The 17,171-nt window shown below is 67.6% G+C and overlaps 1 protein-coding gene across 1 annotated transcript; it reads left to right on the top strand.

The window, feature by feature from the left end:
- The first annotated feature begins 743 nt into the window (after positions 1-743).
- CD5 (CD5 molecule) lies at positions 744-15,536 on the top strand. The gene is made up of 10 exons (XM_054725723.1): positions 744-827; positions 8,328-8,633; positions 8,989-9,051; positions 9,334-9,666; positions 11,028-11,327; positions 11,936-12,061; positions 12,794-12,847; positions 13,900-14,022; positions 14,681-14,772; positions 15,164-15,536. Exons 1-9 carry the CDS (start codon positions 779-781, stop codon positions 14,767-14,769), a joined length of 1,443 nt encoding a protein of 480 aa, XP_054581698.1. The 5' UTR covers positions 744-778; the 3' UTR covers positions 14,770-14,772; positions 15,164-15,536.
- Positions 15,537-17,171: the final 1,635 nt, after the last annotated feature.

Genomic DNA, 17,171 nt, shown 5'->3' with positions numbered 1-17,171 from the left:
CTCTCCCAGGGCTCAGCACCAGCTCTTCTCCCTTCCGACGGCAGCGGTGGGAGCCGCCATGGCATCAGCTGTGGGCGCAGCTGGCGGGGCCAGTGATCACTTCCCGCCCCCTCCACCCCCCCCCCCCCCCGTCTCCAGGAGGAGGACGCAGAGGGGGGGTGTGTCGGGGGGGGGCGGGGAGGAAACGCTCATCGCTGTGTGCCTGGCGCTTGGCCTGGGACAAAGATGCGCTGAATGAATGAACGAACAAATGAATGAAAATTCTGGGATTTCCAGGGTCCCGGGATGGAAGGACGGCCGTGAGGGCGGGGCCGGCGTGGGGGGGGGGTGGGCGTTGGGGGGCTGGCTCCAGGCCGGAAGGACGGCCGTGAGGGTGGGGCGGCGGGGGGGGGGGGGGGTGCTGGCTCCAGGCCTCGGGAGTGTCACCTCCAAACCCTGCGAGGTGGTGCATGTGCCCCCCAATCACACCCATTAGGAGGGTCCTCACTCCCTGAGCCCAGGCCTCAGTTCTCCCCCGAGGACCGGAGTCAGGTGCCCGGCACCCCAGGCCGCCCAGCCCTGGCACCTCGGCAGGAAGCTGGCAGAGCCAGGCCGCCGTGCGAACTGGGACAGGTGGTTTCACCAGGAGGAAGTTGACAGTTCAACTTCAAACGCGGGCGGCGGGGCCGCTGCTGCTCGGTGCCTCCCTGCCCACGCGGCCGCCCGCCTCCTCCGAGGGGAGCCACGCCAGGCGGCCTCACCCACTGAGCTCGGGCGGAGGCAGGAGGAGGCCGTGCCCATGGAGTCCCAGCCGCCGCTGGCCGCCCTCTGCCTGTTGGGGGTGCTGGGTGAGTACCCCGGGGGCGTCCGCCAGGGTCCCCGGGCTCGGGGTGCAGGGAGGAGATGCCAGTGCGCCCCTGGGTCTGACTCCACGGCCCGCATGCACCTCTCTGGAGAATCACGCAGGGTGGGGTCCCCAGGATCCCCGTCTGAGCCCCCAGCCCCCACTGCGCCGCCCCCGGGGCCCGGCTCGGCCCTCTCCTGCCGAGCGGGAGCCTCCGGGGGGCCCCGTGCTAAATGGGCCCTCGGCACGGAACCAAGTCTTAGGCCCTCCCTCCCCGCGCGGCTTCCCTCGCAGCCTCCCTGCCCGGTGCACGCGGCCCGGGTCCGGCCGGGGGCGGGACATCGGCCGGATGGTGCGGGCTGGGCTGCGGCCAGCGGGACCGCCCTGAGCGCGCTGAGCAGGTGCGAAGAGGCCCCCTCAGTCCCGGTCCCTTGGGGTCAGTCCGGGGGCCCAGCCAGGCCCACCGGCCAGGCGGTGAGCTCTTCAGAACCCAGCCCTGGCCCCGCGCCCCGAAGGCCACTGTGGGAACAGCCGGACCTCCTGATTGTGGGGGAGGGGGTCCTGGGAGCGGATCGTTGGCTCCGACCATCGCCCTGCTGCTGGGCCGGCACGGCTTCTCCGTCTGAGCTCGTGCACCCGGGATGGGCCCGAGGCTCTCCCGCCGCCACCTCCCGTCTGTTCAGGGCAGGGGCGAGCCGGCTGAGGTCTGCGCGCTTCTCAGGGTTTGGAAGGAGCGGGGAGAGAGGGGGTGGGAGCGGAGGGAGCCGGCAGCTTCTGAGGGAGGGACGTCTCGGGAGACAGTGCTGCTGAGAAGCTGGTGAGCAGGTGTGAGCAGGTGTGTGGATGTGTGTAAGTAGGGGTGTGTGTGTGTGTGTGTTTTCATGGCCAGACGTGCCTCCAAACGGCGTCTCACCGTTCCCGGGCAGGACGAGGCACGTGTGCACGCACATTGCCAGGCTGTTCTCCATGGAACCGCAGAGACACAGATGCCTCAGTCCCCTGGCGGAGGTCTGGGGCGCCTTCTGCCGCCCGGGACCCTCTGAGGAGCGGCTGCGGCCTCCTTGGCCCCGGGGAGTCCTAGGACCAGGCCCTTAACCCCCACCTGCCCTTCACCTGTGGCCTCTGACCCTGCCGAGCAGGGGGACGGGGTGGGGGGTCCTGCTTCATGGCCTCCCTCCCACCTGATCCCGTTGTGGGGGGTCCTGGCAGGACCGCCAGGGCCACGGCCCGAAGGCGCCCACAGTTCAAAAGACTGGAGGCAACGCCCTCACCCCGAGGACAACGGGAACAGCTGGGACCCCGGAGCATGTGGTCCCGGGGTGTGTGTGAGTGTGTGTGTGTGTGTGTGTGTGAGTGTGTGTGTGTGTGTGTGTGAGTGTGTGTGTGTGTGTGTGTGTGCGTGCGCGCTGGTGGATAATAAACATTCCCGTTGCTCAGTGGGTCACAGCTTAGAAAACACCTTTAAAGCCGTTTCCCGCTGTGAGCTCTCCGTAGACTCTGAAGCAGGCCAGCCCGCTGCCCCCATTTCACAGGGGAGAAGACTGAGGCCCAGAAAAGTCAGGGGGCCAGCCCAGGGCGAAGCAGCTAGTGAGCAGCAGAGTCGGCCAGCCGGCCAGCCGGCCCGGCCCATCGCGGCTGCTCCGGGGAGGCCCCTCTGGACCCTTAGCTGAGAGCCGGGGCCACAGGGCGGCTCCCGGAGGAGGAGAATGGCTGCGGACACCGCCGCCACCGGCGGTTTGCAGTCACCGCGGTCTGGGGCGCCCAGGTCCAGGGCCGGGGCCGGGGCAGCAGCACAGGCCCGGGAGCCGCGCCGAGAGGAGGGGCCGGCTGGGCCGTGCCCGTGACTTAGGGACCTTGGGGCAGGCAGATGCCCGTGGCCTGGTTGGGGTGACAGCGACATGGCTTCCCGTGGCTGCTCCCCTCGGCCACTGCCCTGAGCCCTCGCCTGCCTGGGCTCACCCGCTGGGATGGGTGGGGGCGGCCCTGACCCTCACGGCGGGCAGGCCCAGCCCCAGGCCTCCGGCAGCCGGCACGGGCGGGCAGGGCCTGGCCTCCCAGGGCGAACCGGGCCCAGCGGGGCCTCGGCCTGTCCGTCAGCAGCGGCCCCGCCTCGTGCGGGCGCCGGGGCTAGCGAAGCGGTGCCCGCCGCGGGTTAGGAGGCTCGTCGGCACGAAGGAGAGGAAGTGCTCCAGTCGCAGTGACCGCCGCCATCCCTGTCCGCCAGCGAGAAGCGAGGGAGGTGGGCTCAGGGGGAGGGCCGGCCATGCTCCCCCAGCCCAGCGCCTGAGCAGGCCGCTCCTGCGTGCTCTCACCTGCACGTGTTTCCTGAGCACCTACTGTGTGCCCAGCTCTGTGCAAAGCAGACGGGGCGGATGCCTCCCCTCGTGGGCTGGTGCCCCGCACAGGCTGGAGCCCCGTTAGCGACACAGTAAGGGAGCTCACAACTGTCATGGCGAGTGCAGCCGAGGAAACGCGTCGGCGGGAGAGCGGCGAGTCCACAGGGGCAGCCCCGGCCACGGGCAGGGCATCCCAGGCGAGGAGGGCGCGGGCTCCCGCTGCCCGCAGGCCGCCCGGCGCTGTCCGGCTGCAGAGCGCGGCCCTGTTGGCACTGGCACAAGGGATCGGGCCCAGCGAGGGGCGGAGGGACCTGGGAGGGATTCAACTCCGCCTGGCAACACTGATTGAAGACCTACTGTGTGTGTGTGTGTGTGTGTGTGTGTGTGTGTGCGCGCGCACGCATACATGTGGGGGCATGTGCACATGCGGCGTGCGTGTGTGCTGTGGGCTGTGTGTGCAGGTGTGAGGTGTGCACACGCTGAGGCTGTGGGGCTTGGAGCAGCTCGGATCTGGGTCTGATTCCTGCGTGGCCACGCACAGCTGGCAGGAACACCGGGCTCGGGCGCTCGTCTAACAGTGGGGCACCCCGGCCGGCCTGGGAAGGCTCAGCGCCGTCACACCCAATCGTCCCGCAGCCACTCAGACAGGTGTGGACTGAGCGCCCACTGTGCGCCAGGCCCCGTTCCCAGTGCCGGGGACGAGGACCCCCGCCTGTGGATCCGGCATTGCAGTCGGTGTGATGGGGGACAGACTCGAGACCAAGTGGCCAGTGACTGCGGGGGGGGGGGGGGGCGGGGGGCTCGGAGTCCTGAGCGGCGTGGGTCGGGGGCTGGGAGTGCTGGGGGCCGTGCTGTGCCTGGGAGGGTGCCGGGACCTCACGAGGAGATGGTTGAGGAAATCTGGCAGGGAGGGCGAGCGTGTGGGGTGCGGGCCAGCCTGGGGGGACCCCTGGCCGAGGGGCCTCCAGGAGGACGGGCGTTCTCCCCGTGGAGCTGGGCGGCAGGAGAGGGTGCTGAGCGCTCGCCTCTCCGGGACACAAGCCTTGGCTGAACCCCGCCAACTGCTCGGGGGTTCAGGGTTTTGCAGGTGGTAGAAGGTAAACGCAGGGGGATCCCCGCCAGCCAGGTCTGACAGAGGAGCCCCGTTAGAGACACAGTCAGAGAGCCACAGGGAGCTGGAGGCCTCAGACCCGCAGCCCAATGCGTTGGGAGGATTGGGTCTGCGTTTTGAACGGCAGCTGCGGGCTGTGGCCGCTTCCTCTGTAACCATCGTCACCATGAACCCTCTCGCCTGGCCTCCCAGGCCTCCCACAGGCACCCAGCACCCCGTTCTCTCTGGGGGCACAGCTAGGCGAGATGTGGCGGCAGTCCTCCCCCTTCTCAGCCTCAGTTTCCCCTTCCTGTCCCAGAGGGCGAGCAGGCTCTGGGGTCTCCCCGTGGTAGATGCCCATGGGGCCCTGTCAAGTGATGGTGATGGCTTTTCCTGTCTTGACTCTACCATGAGCTGTGTGACCTCAGGCAAGTCACTCAGCCTCTCTGAACCTTGGTTTCCTGATCTTAAAATGGGGGTGAGCCTGGTCCCTTCTGCACAGGAACGTGGTGGGAAGAATGAGCCCCCGTGTGACCGAGCCTCAGGATACGTGAAGGTCTGAACAGAAAGGGGGACAGTGGGGACACACGTGTGGCATGAAATTCATGCAAATTCAGTTAGCCCCCCGGCCCCGCGGAGAGAGCCAGGGGCCAGATGGTGGAGGCCGCTCTGCCCCCATCGGCTCGCTCCCCGGCCGCGGGCACAGGCCCCGGGGAGCGGGGAGAGAGGCCCGACGCGGCTGCTCCCTCCGCGGTCTCTGCGTGTTCCGCACATAAAAAAGCTCCTGGTCACACACCGATCCCTTCATCTGGGCTCGGCCGGAGACAGGACCGGGGCCCGGGACCTGTGTTCCCCAAAACGCTGGCACAGACGAGGTTGGACGTGGCTCCCTGCCTGGGGTCCGCCAGGAAAGAGGGGTTCCTGACCTGCCAGGCGCCGCTCCTCAGAGGGCGAGAGAAAGCAGACCCAGGACGCCCCACAGGCTGCCAGACAGATGGGGTTCGCTGGAAATCGAGAGGGTCGTGGACAAGGAGGGGGATCATTGTGTGTTTTTGTTGTTGTTGTTTATATTTTTTATTGATTTCAGAGAGGGAGAGAGAGGGAGAGAGAGACAAAGACATCAATGATGAGAGAGAATCACTGATCGGCTGCCTCCTGCATGGCCCACACTGGGGATGGAGCCCGCAACCCGGGCATGTGCCCTTGACTGGTATGGAACCCGGGACCCTTTGGTCCGCAGGCTGACGCTCTAGCCACTGAGCCACACCAGCCAGGGCGAGGGAATCACTGTGGATGGGAAATGGACCATCTGACTTCCGTCCACACGACACCAGGCGGCCAGTGGCCTTGTCTGGGAAACAGCGATGCCGGCCCCACGGCACGAGGCCGCCAGGGTTTCCGGGTGAACGCTCGCCCGCCCAGGCCGGAGCTGCGCCGCCGGAAGGCCGTTCCCGCAGGCCCGGCGCCCTCGCCAGCAGCTGCCCCAACTCGGGCAAGTCCCTGTCCCTCTGAGTCTGAGCGCTGTGCCCCCTGGAGCCAGGAGCCGCGAGAGAAAGTGCGCCCTCGTGTCTGCCCGGGGGCACCGGGAACGGCTCATTCCCGGTTCCCTGGGGTCATGGGTCATGGAAGTGAAACCGTTTCGATTGAAAGCAGCATACGGGACATGTTTGCGTTACAACCTAAGGCCCCAAAAGCGTCCCTACCCTCACAGCGCGCAGTGCGTTCTCACGGCCCCCATTCCGGTCCATCTCATTTTAAAAAATCGATGTTTGCGATACTGCTCATCGCTGCCCGGGGAGAGCGGGGGCGGGGGGGGGGGAGCGGGGACGTTGGGGCGATGACAGTGCTGTGCCCAGTGACCTGCAGGGGTCGGCATTCACGGGCTTGTGCACTGAGGGAAAGTCGATCTCAGGGCTCGTCCATTTAAAACACAAAGTTTTAGGACGAGGGAGACGGTGAGGCTGGTTTCCTGGCCCCGAGGGTCCCCAGGCCGCAGGAAAAGCCTGCGCCGGGGGGGCGGAGGGAGCGCCCCTCCCTCACCTCGCTCTCTCCCTCCTGCAGTCACCGCCGGCCTTGGCCTCGGAGCGTCCCTCTGGGAGGAGCCAGGTAAGGAAGAGCCGCAGGGGCCTGGGCGGCGGGGGAGGGAGCAGGGCTGTGCCAGTTAAGAAATCAGCACCTCCGCCAGGGTGACCCCCCGAGAATGAGAGAGAGAGAGAGAGAGAGAGAGAGAGGGTCCCCTACACACACACACACACTGAACATGCCCGCCCGCACACGGACGCCCTCCATGGCTGTAAGGCACCACGCACATGCTCGTTCTCATGATAATTGTTAGACTCACTCCCACGGGCAGAAGTCACACCCACACACGCACCTTGCGAAGTCCTGTCTCCCGCCCGGTCCTGCCTTTAGTTCCAGAGGCCGGTGTTTCCCGCACGGGAACCACGTGCTGGAGACGACCTGTACCGGCCTGGTAAAGGCTCTGAGAAGGCCTGCAGCAAAGAACCCTGTTAAACTTTTTGTCTAAGTCACCAGTCGCCAGACTCGTGTCCCTCAGACCTCTCTCTGCACGTTTCCTGAGGGCGTCATGCTGAATGCACTTGGGCAGCAAGGTGGCCACGGGGCTCCTGAAGCCACCTCGGGAACAGAGGGGCCGCGGGAGCCTTGGGGGGCCCGGGACCTGGCCCTGGAAGCACGCAGTGGCACCCCAGCTCCAAGCTCCAGCGAGCCGCTTGGCCCTCTGAGCCCGTGTCCCCACCTGTAAAACGGGAGAAACCCTCCCCGGTTCGGCGTCGGTGGTCCGCGCTGTGCGGGGCTGTGGGACGAGCCCCTTTGCCTCTAACGAGCCCCGTGGCCCGGGCCAGCCCCCGCCCCGTGCTCCGGGGCCGGGTGCCCTCACCTGTGGGCAGAACAAGGCAGCCGCACCAGCAATTCCAGACCAGGGAGGGCTCCACCTCACTGCCACCGGCGACCTCTTCGCATTTAAGAAAACGTTTCTGGAACAGGTGATGCAGCTGCGTGGCTCACACCCTCACACGCAGGGAAGATCCACGAGGGACAGCCTGCTCTCCACCTCTGACCCCGGCTCTCCCCACCTTCACCCCGAGCAGGCCCCACGCGCATTCCTTCCTGCAAAGCTTTCCTGAATCGTATGCAAATGCAAGCATGTGTCCCTACTGTTTCCTTCACGGAGCCTCAGGGAATCACACAGGCGTGTCCCTACCTATGACCCGGCAGCTCCACGTGCAGCTGGTCCCCGGGAGGAAGGGGAGCCTGTGCCCACAGAGAGACAGGAGGGGCACAGGATGCTCACAATCGCCCACACCGGGAAGCACCCCAAATGGCGGAGGGGTACACGAGCTGTGGCCTCGCCACACGGTGCACAGTGCCAAGGATGAGCCAGCCACACGCAGCCACACGCAGCCACACGCAGCCACACGCAGCCACACGCAGCCACACCTGAGACGCCGCGTGAGGAAGCCAGGCGGGAAAAGCCAGACACACCCATGTGCCACATGACCCCGCTTCCGACATTCTGGAGCCGGCCAGGCTGATGTGTAGTGACAGGAAGCAGATCGGTGGTTGCCCGGGGCTGGGTCGGGGCGATGGAAATATTCTATTTCTAGACGGGTGGCGAGGGGGCACGCACACATTTGTCTGATGCACCGAGCACGTGCCCTCTCCAATGAGTGCATTTCACCGTCTGTAAATCGCACCCCAGTAAAATTGACTCAAAAGCAAGAGAGAGGGAGAGGGAGAGAGAGAGAGAGAAGCGGGCACCCGGCCTCTCTCAGGTCCGTGGAGCGGGCGATCCCGCTGGCCTGGCCGCCCAGGGCCCTGCCCACTGGACCAAGTCACCCTTGGCTCAGAGGTCTGCACCCCAACCCTCCCGGACCCGGCTTCGGGGGTCGCCTGGGCCAGGAGCAGCCCCGGCCTGAGTTGTGGGGAGTCCCTGCAGTGCCCCAAAGGGCAGCCCGGGGGCAGGAGCCTGGCTGGGTGGGGGAGCCCAGGCGGAGAACAGGGCAGGGGGGAAGTGAGGGGCCCTTCCCAGCCTGACCCGCCCCCCCTTGACCCCTAGGGCCCCTCGTGAAACTAAACGGCTCCGACTCGCCGTGCCAGGGCCGCGTGGAGGTCTTCTTGGACGGCCTGTGGCACACGGTGGACAGCCGGAGCTGGGGCCGGAGCCAGGGCCGCCCGTGGCACCCCAGCGAGGCCTCCCAGCTCTGCCGGAAGCTGAGCTGCAGGGAGGCCTTGCTCCTCGGCACCGTCCCTTACTTCAGCCGCCCCCTGAACCACCTCACCTGCCACGGAAGCCTGGGCTCCTTCTCCCACTGCAACGCCAGCGAGGCCCGCCAGAGGGCGCCCCTGAGCCTGATCTGCTTAGGTGGGTTCCCTGGGCCTGGGCCTGTGACCTGGGGCCCCAACAGGCGGATGGAAGGGGGTCTGGCGGGGAACTGGAAGGGGAAGGCGAGGGATTCTGGCTCCTGTTCGATAGGATGGAAAAGGCTGAGGACCTGCTCACTTCATTGTCTCCTCCTAACCTCCGTTTTCCCAACTGTAAAATGGGCCGGTACCGCCCACTCAAGGGAGGCTTAGAGACAAAGTGTGGGGCAGGCGGTATTTACAGCATGAGTTCCAGGTCCTGCTGCCCGCAGCCCCCCCACATCCCCCTTCTTCCCTCCTCCCACACCTTCTCCCTCCCGGCCCCTTGCCCCTCCCTCACTGGTGTCTCATTGCAGAACCACTGAAGACGGCCCCTCCTCCCACAAGGCCTCTGCCCACAACCACTCCAGAGCCCACAGGTAAGAGGTTCTGAGGCCCCGGGCCGGGGGGGGGGGGGGTGGGGGGGCGGGGGGCGGAAGGAGGGAAAGGTGTCGGATTTAGCGATTAAACACAGGGGGTGCCCAGTTAGGCGCGAACCTCTGGCAGACATGAAACGTTCTAGTGGAATATTCGGCCCCACACTTCCCAGGGCCACCGGCCACTCATTCATTTGTCCCTGTGTTGGAGCCAGGGGTCCAGGAGCAAGGGGGTCCCACTGCGGAGGCCCTGGGCGCTCAGACGCACCCCTCTCCCCTCCCCAGCTCCTCCCCGGCTGCGGCTGGTGCCAGGGCCCGGGGGCCTGCGGTGCGCCGGCGTGGTGGAATTCTACAGCGGCCGCCTGGGCGGCACCGTGGCCTACGAGGACCAGGACAGCACCGAGGCCCTGGGGGACCTCATCTGCGAGGCCCTCCAGTGTGGCTCCTTCCTGAAGCACCTGCCGGAGGCCGAGGCAGCCGGGACCCCGGCCCCAGGGGGGCGCAGGCCCTTGCCCATCCGATGGAAGGCCCTGAACGCCAGCTGTGCCTCCCTGGAGCAGTGCTTCCGACGGGCCCAGCCCTGGGAGGCCGGCCGAGCCCTCGCCCTCGTCTGCTCTGGTGAGTGAGACGGGCAGGACCCACGGCATCTCCAACCCCCTGCGTGCAGCACAGGGCAGGCGAGGCGCACTGTGAACAGGAGGGCGGTAGAGGGCGCTGTGGGCCTCTGAGTGTGTGTGTTGGAGGGGTGGAGGGGTGTTGGGGTGGAGAGGTGGAGGGATGTTGGGGTGGAGGGGTGGAGGGGTGGAGGAGTGGAGGGGTGTTGGGGTGGAGGGGAAGGAGATTCAGCTCCAAACAGGGAAGGAAGGTCCTGGCCTGCCGGGGAGGGCGGGGCTGCTGTCGGAGGGAGGGGGGCGGAGTCCGAGCCGGCCAGGGGCGGGGCCAGGGATGGGGCGGGGCCAGGGGCCAAGGGCGGGGCCGGGGATGGGCGGGGGCGGGGCCAGGGGCCAAGGGCGGGGCCGGGGATGGGCGGGGGCGGGGCCAGGCGCTTTCTTCTCACCACAGCTTTGGGAGGCGGGTGGTACTGTGCCCCCACTTTTCCACCGGGGAGGCTGGGGCTCAGAGAGGTTCCAGTTCTTGCCCAACGTCAGCGCCTGGCTGCGATCGCCACTCAAGCAGGGTCACTCCAGAGCCTGCGGTCTAAGCCTCGGCTCCTCCAAGTGTGGACGTCATGGGGGGCTGGTTAGAACGGCAGACTCCCGGGCCGCCCGCCTGCTGCCTCAGGGTCCGCATCTCGGCAGGGCCCGGGGTTCGAGGGCACAGAGCTGGAAAGCATGGCCCTGGACCCGGGGCTCCCCCGCACACACGGCGCCCCGCCCATTGGGCACCTGGTGAGAATGAGCCAACGCTGCCCTCCGGGCGGAAGCAGCCCCGAGGGTCTCAGCGCCCCCCGCCCCCAGCCCCCTGCAGGCGGCAACCTGCCAACCACACCCAGGGGCCTGGCCTTTGACAGTTGTTCTGTAGGAGATGCACTAGGGCTTTGAAGGCAGATGTTGCCATGGAGACTGGCCAAAGCTGGTGATCACCGCTCCTCCAAACGGAGCAGCGGGGCCCCACCCTGACGAGTGAGCAGGAAGGTCCGCTTGCCCCTCCTCCGCGCAGGGCATTCCTGGCTGCTGTCCCACCTGCCATCGGCCAGGACTTGGGCCTCAGTTTCCCTTTCTAAAAAGCCCTGCCGCCTCCCAAGGCGCAGAGGAGAGTGAGAAGACATGTCCACCTCCCCCTGCTCTCCCCTCAGCGCCACGTGGGCAGGGCCAGCTGCTGGCAGCTGCCAGAGAGGATGCCCGGCGCAGGGAAGGACAGAGGTCATCCCACAGCAGGCCCAACCCCCTGCGAGGTGGCCCCCAGCGGCCGGCCTGCAGGCTCGGGCCAGGGGCTTCCCTGCAAAGCTGCCACCTCTCCTCCGTTGCTTCCTCCCCCAGATTTCCAGCCCCAGGTGCAGAGCCGCCTGGTGGGGGGCAGCGGCGTGTGCGAGGGCGCCGTGGAGGTGCGCCAGGGCCAGGGCCGGCAGTGGGAAGCCCTGTGCCACAGCCCCTCGGCCAAGGGCGCGGCGCGGTGGGCGGAGGTGTGCCGGGAGCAGCAGTGCGGGCCCGTCAGCTCCTACCGGGTGCTGGAGGCCGGCGAGAAGGCCTCGCGGGGGCTCGTCTGCCCCGGGGAGAAGCTGTCCCAGTGCCACCAGCTCCAGGAGCGGAGAGCCCACTGCAAGCGGGTGTTCGTCACGTGTGAGTGGGCCACAGCCCCGGCGGGCGGGGGGCGGTCCTGGGTCCCCCTTTAGGGCCCAGTCAGGAGCACGTTTCCGAAGAACAGGCCCCGGAGCTGGCCAGAGACTCTCAGGGCCCCCAAAAAGGAGATGGCAAACGGGGGCGGCGGGGGCAGGAGTGCTCAGATGCAGTGAGCCGTGAAGAGGGACCAGCCTCCATCGGGCAGCCGATGCATGACAGCGCCTTCCTGTCCTGCACTCCCCCAGGAGGGCAGAGCCAAGCAGGGGACAGAGGGCGCGCGTCTCTGCAGGAGCAGTACCTGGGTGAACGTTAGCAAGCGGCTGTCGGTATAGGACCGTGTACGGGGCCACGTGCGATGGCGAGCGGTAGAAAGCTCAAGTTGGTTACAAGAGTGACACGTGACAGCTGTTAGGTGATAGAAGGTCGACGGGGGCATATGTTGCCAGAATCCCCGAGGCAGCGGAGGCGGCCAGACAGACCCCTGCCGTCCGTCCGCACGAGCCGCCGACTCCCTGGGAGAAGCCAGCCAGCAGCCGCCCCCCGAGTGGACGGACGGGTTCGATAGCGAGGGATGGGCCGTCCTGACCCCTCTGCCCCGCCCCCCCCAGGCCAGGACCCCAACCCGGCGGGCCTGGGCACCGGCACGGTGATGAGCATCGTCCTGGCCCTGGTGCTGCTGGCGGTGCTGCTGGTCACGTGCGGGCCTCTCGCCTACAAGAAGCTGGTGAAGAAATGTAGGTGCAGGTGCCCCCCGAGCCCCTCTCTGTGTGGGGGGACGAGGAGGGGTCCCACCTCTGCTTCGCCCCCGCCGCTCCCCCCCTGCCTCCCTTCCCCCCTCGCCCACTCCTCCCCTTCCCCACGGGCCTTTTTCTGCCCAAAGTAACAAACAGGACGTCAGGAACGCTGTAGTTGCTGATTCACCCACGTGGGCCCAGCTGAGACCCACTCCCGCCCCAAGGGAGGGTGGGCCATTCTTTAGCCGGTGACAGGCCCTGAGGGTCGTCTGCGCGGCCGCTGACCTCAGGAGACACGTGCCCTGGGCCGAGCCGCCCCACCAGAGTGCACGATGGTGACGCAGCCACCTCCTCTGAGCCTCCCTTTCCTCAGCTACCCAACGGTGGCTGCTCCCCTCGGGAGGAATGTATACAGCGGCCGTCGTCCCCTTGCAGAACGCAGGAGAAACTCAGACAGGACGTGAGGTCAGGGGGCTGCGAGGGCAGGCCCAGGCGCAGGCTGGCGGGTCCCTCCCGCCCTCCCAGGTCTTCTTTCCGGTGCTGACCGGTTGTGCGGACAGCCAGCGCCTCTAGTGTGAGATGAGTGCAGTTTCCTGCCCAGCGAGTCAGACATCGGAGGCCCCCAAAGATTCCAGGGGGTCGAGTCCAGCAGTGCCCCCGCCGCCCCTGCCCCTCCCCCCCTCCCCCTGCACCTCTGCCCTCACCTGACGTGCCTTTCCCGTCTGCCTCCAGTCCGACAGAAGAAGCAGCGCCAGTGGATCGGCCCGACGGGGCTGAACCAGAGCAGTGAGTGTCCGGGAGGCAGGGTCTCCCTCAGCCGGGCCGCCGTCCCCCGGGTCCAGGGCCGCAGGAACGGGAGGCGGGGATGGGGCTCAGGTGCAGCCGGTGGCTGATCCCCACGGCACTCGTCAGGGAGGGACTGCGCCGACAGGGTACTCAGAGGAGGGCTCCATGATCACATCGATGTGGGGATCCAGGAGCTGAGCAAACCCAGGCAGTTCTTTTATTTTTATATATGACACCGGTTCTTTTTTTTTTTAATATATATTTTTTATTGATTTCAGAGAGGAAGGGAGAGGGAGAGAGATAGAGACATCAATGATGAGAGGGAATCACTGCTCAGCTGCCTCCTGCACACTCCACACTGGGGATGAGCCCACAACCCGGGCATGTGCTCCGGGAATTGAACCCTGACCTCCAGGTTCATAGGTCAACGCTCAGCCACTGAGCCACGCCGGCCCGGCCAGACGCAGTCCTTTACCTCAGGACTTATCAGAACCTTTACGGCACTTTGCTTTGTTCATCTCCAAAGCGGGGGGCACATGAAGAGGGCTGTTCAAGCTCGCGTTACCCGCACCGTCTCTCATGGGACTTCCGAGGCCAGTGGTGAAACGTCGGATGAAGCAGCCCAATTCCCACTGGCCTCGTCTTCTCTCCTTGTAGCCACATCTGGGCCCTCATGGGGGAACCACAGCCCCCCTCCCTCCCCGCCACAGGCTCCCTCTTTGTCAAGAGCCAGATCCTTCGAGAAGGCTCTGTGTTGCCAAGTCTTTTTTTTATCAACAAAGGCCCTCAGCTCTGGGAGGCGGGGGGTACATCCAATTCCCCGTTTAACCCGTTTGATGACTGACTGACAGACCACGGAAGGCCCAACCCGCCCATCAGCTTGCTGGCCAACCCAAAGCTGCTCTAGGTCTGAGCCCGGCTAGTCTGAGCGCGTCCAAGAAGCTAGGAAGAGGGGCGTGCGAGGGGAGCTGTGGGAGCAGGAGGTTCAAGCTCTGGGCCCGCTGGGGAGGAGGAGCAGGTGTAATGGCGCTGTCTCTGCCTCGTCTGCTCAGTGTCTTTCCATCGCGATCCCGGGACCACTGTCCGCCGGTCGCAGGTGGAGAACCCCGCCGCCTCGCGCCTGGAGAACGAGTACAGCCAGCCTCCCAGGGGCTCCCAGCTCTCCGCGTACCCAGGTGAGCGCCAGGGGCCTCCCGCCGGGCCGGGCAGAGGTCACGGTCGCCCAAAGGGAAGGCGTCTGGGGAGAGGGGAGCCGGCCTGCCCAGCGCTCACGGCAGGGGGTGGAGGGATCCGGCCCACAGGCCACTGAGCCGGAGAGAAGGCCATGGCCCAGGCTGTGCCCACAGCCCGTTCTCTGCGGGCCTCACAGCGGACGGTCACCAGGCAGAACAGAGCCGCCGTGGCCGCGGGAGCCCCGTGCTGCAAGCTCCCTGACCTCCCTGACCCCAAAGCCCAGGGAGCCCCGACTTCAGCGTCATTAGTCAACGTTCGGCTGATTCCATCAAAACAGACCCAGGCCCTCTGATCTTCCACACCCGGGGCCTGGGCTCCGGGGGCTCAGGGGGGTTCTGGGATCTGGGATCAGGGGGGCTCTGGGCTCTGAGGGGCTCTGGGCTCAGGGGGCTCTGGGTTCAGGGGGCTCCGGGGGCTCTCGGCTCCGGGGTGCTCTGGGATCTGGGCTCAGGGGGTCTCTGGGCTCTGGGCTCCGGGGTGCTCTGGGATCTGGGCTCAGGGGGTCTCTGGGCTCTGGGCTCAGGGGGGCTCTGGGCTCGGGGGGGGGGCTCCGTCAGTGTAGCTGGTGGGTCAGCCCCGCGGTGGCCTTTCTGCCCGCAGCTCTGGAGGGCGCCCTGCATCGCGTGTCCGCCCAGCCCGATAACTCCTCCGACAGCGACTACGACCTGCACGGGGCTCAGCGGCTGTGAGAGGTGAGCGGGCCGCACCGGGAGCCGCACCAGGAGCCTCCCCCTCCCTCCCCCGCCCCGCCGCCGGGATAAGCAGCAGCGCTGGCTCCTGCCTCCTGCCGCCCGCCCGCCCATGACGGGGCTGCACGGCCTTGGCTCACGTCAGGGAAAGAGCGAGCATCGAGGGTGTGGGTGAGAGAGCTGATCTGGCAGGCAGAGCGGGGGACTCGCGACCTCGACACCACCTCCCTCCCTCTGTCCGGGAGCCCCCCCCCCCCCAGAAGAGCCCTGGGGGGCTGCCTGATGGACTTGGCCCTCCAGGGCTGCCTGACAGAGGGGCCGCCCTGACCCTGACCCCATCTCGGGGGTGAGGTCCCGCCTCTGACCCGCGTCCTTCTCACCCACTCACCCACAGACCCAGGAACGGGGCGACACCGGGAGCCAGCCCGGGTCCCAGAACGCCTTGCACTGCGCCTGCCGCTTGGAACACGTCCGACTCCTGCCCCGCGGGCCGTGGACGAGGGCGGGCCCCCCACACCCAGCCCTGCCCGCCCCTCCCTGCAGAGCCGCCCCGGGAGCCCGCAGGACCGCTGGCCGCGTGGCAGCTGAGGGCAGAGCCGGCCAACAAGCAGCCCCTCCAAGTAGAGACGGGGAGCGGGGTGGGGGGGGCCCTGGGAACCCCACCTCGTCTGCGGGAAGCTCTCTCCTCACACGGGGCCCAGCGAGGACTGACGGACACGCACACGGGCCGGCGTGGGAGCCGAGGTCTCGTGTATTTAACATGTTCTTTGTAAATAACGGCTCTCCTGCTTCCTGAGAGCTGAGCGCCCGGCTCCTCGGTCCAGTCACCTCCGTCCCCGCCGGGGGCGAGCTGCCCGACCCGGACAGCCTCGCAGGCCGAGGCGGCGGGCAGCAGGGCGTGGTGTGGGCGCCCGGACTCCACGTGGCCACCTCACCCAGCGCCCCAGCATGCCCCCCCCCCCCCATCCGTGGCTCCCCGACAGCCCCTGCACAGGGGGGACCTGGTAAACCCGAGCCGACGTGGGGTGTGGCTTTGCACCGCAGGGAAGTCCCAGGCTGCAGGGGCCACGGTCACCCTCCTGCTGCTGTGAGAGCCGGGGCTGCGCTTTCCTGGGGTCAGAGAGCTCCTCCCAGGAAGTCTGTCAGCCGGGGGCCGGCTCCCAGCGAGTCCTGGGTTTCCTTAAGGAGAGAGGAGGGCGGGCGGGCCGCACTGGCCCGCGGGCGTCAGAGCCCCTGGGCACGGGCAGAGCCTGAGGACGCCGTGGGTCTGGGCCGACACCCAGGGCCCAGCCGTGCAGCCACTCTGGGGAGCAGCAGGAGCAGGGTGACTGTTCGGATGCTGGGGAGGGGGCGCCCTCAGTCCCAGGCCAGAGGGCCTGGTGAGCGCTCTGCCCCACAACACCCTCCCCCAGTGCTGGGCGGTGGGGGGGGGGTCCTCAAAAGGGAGGGGGGCCACTCAGGGCGGCAGAGGGTGCGCAGCAGGTGCCCCAGCACAGCCTCTTCGCCGGAAGCTCCTTCGTCTCCTGCTTGGCCTCCGCAGCCCCGGCCTGAACCCCTGTCCCAGAGCTGCCGGGCAGATGCCTCTTTAGAAACCGTTCTCCGAGGGCGGGCGGCCGGGGGTGCATCCCAAAAGGGTCTGCCTAAGGCCCCGCCGGGAGCCCCCTCGGTTCCAGCCTTGGCGGGTGGCCCAGCCCCCAGCCCCCAGCCCCCAGCCCCGGTCAGGATGATGCCAATCGCCAGGGGGCGCTCCCAGGCGGCTCCTCGGCCCTAAAGGAAGCTGGCGGCCTCCACAGTGACCCGGCGCCCCCCGCCCACTCCTGCCTCACAGCCACTGCCCGCGCAGAGCAGGGCGCCCTCAGCCAGAGGCAGCTCCGTGTCCGGCTCCCCTAAACCGCGCTTCCACCTGATTCCAGCACCTTCTCCTCCTGTGAAGTCAGGGAAACTAAGCACCGGAAGGAAAGCCCTGACTGCCCAGCACGTCTGGCTTCACGCGGTCAGGCCCGGGACCTGGGCGTGCGGCTGGGAGGGACCCCGCAGCCAAGGGCACCGGGTGGCCTCGCGCCAGCTCGCTCTGCCGCGTCCTTGCTCACTCAGCTGGGAGCCCCTCCGAGGCTCTAAACTTGACCTCGGGGTCCCTCCCGGCAGCCGGCTCTGCGGCAGGAGGCCCGCTGCGGTCTGGCGGAGGACTCCGTGGTTTCCGAGGCCTGCAGAGGGAGAGCGAGGGCCGGAGGGGCGCCAGGCGCTGAGTGACCCGGGGAAGCAGCTCCCAGCCAAGTCCTTTCTCAGAAAGCGGCACTTCCCCTCCGCACCCCCTGCCCCCCCAGAGCGAGTGCCCTGAGGGTGCCCCGAGACGAGGTGTCCAGCTCTCCCACTAGGCGGGCTGTCCTGGCTCCCGGGGTCCT

The sequence above is a fragment of the Eptesicus fuscus genome, chromosome 13, assembly GCF_027574615.1.
Source record: "Eptesicus fuscus isolate TK198812 chromosome 13, DD_ASM_mEF_20220401, whole genome shotgun sequence".
Lineage (NCBI taxonomy): Eukaryota > Metazoa > Chordata > Mammalia > Chiroptera > Vespertilionidae > Eptesicus > Eptesicus fuscus.
Note: the sequence above shows the minus strand (reverse complement) of the source record. Positions and strands in the feature narration are given on the sequence as shown.

Excerpts from the sequence above, each read along its gene's own strand:
- CD5 (XM_054725723.1), top strand. The coding sequence starts at position 779 with ATGGAGTCCCAGCCGCCGCTGGCCGCCCTCTGCCTGTTGGGGGTGCTG. Across the intron at positions 9,052-9,333 it reads AACCACTCCAGAGCCCACAG|CTCCTCCCCGGCTGCGGCTG; the intron begins GTAAGAGGTTCT and ends TCCCCTCCCCAG. Across the intron at positions 11,328-11,935 it reads CAAGCGGGTGTTCGTCACGT|GCCAGGACCCCAACCCGGCG; the intron begins GTGAGTGGGCCA and ends CGCCCCCCCCAG.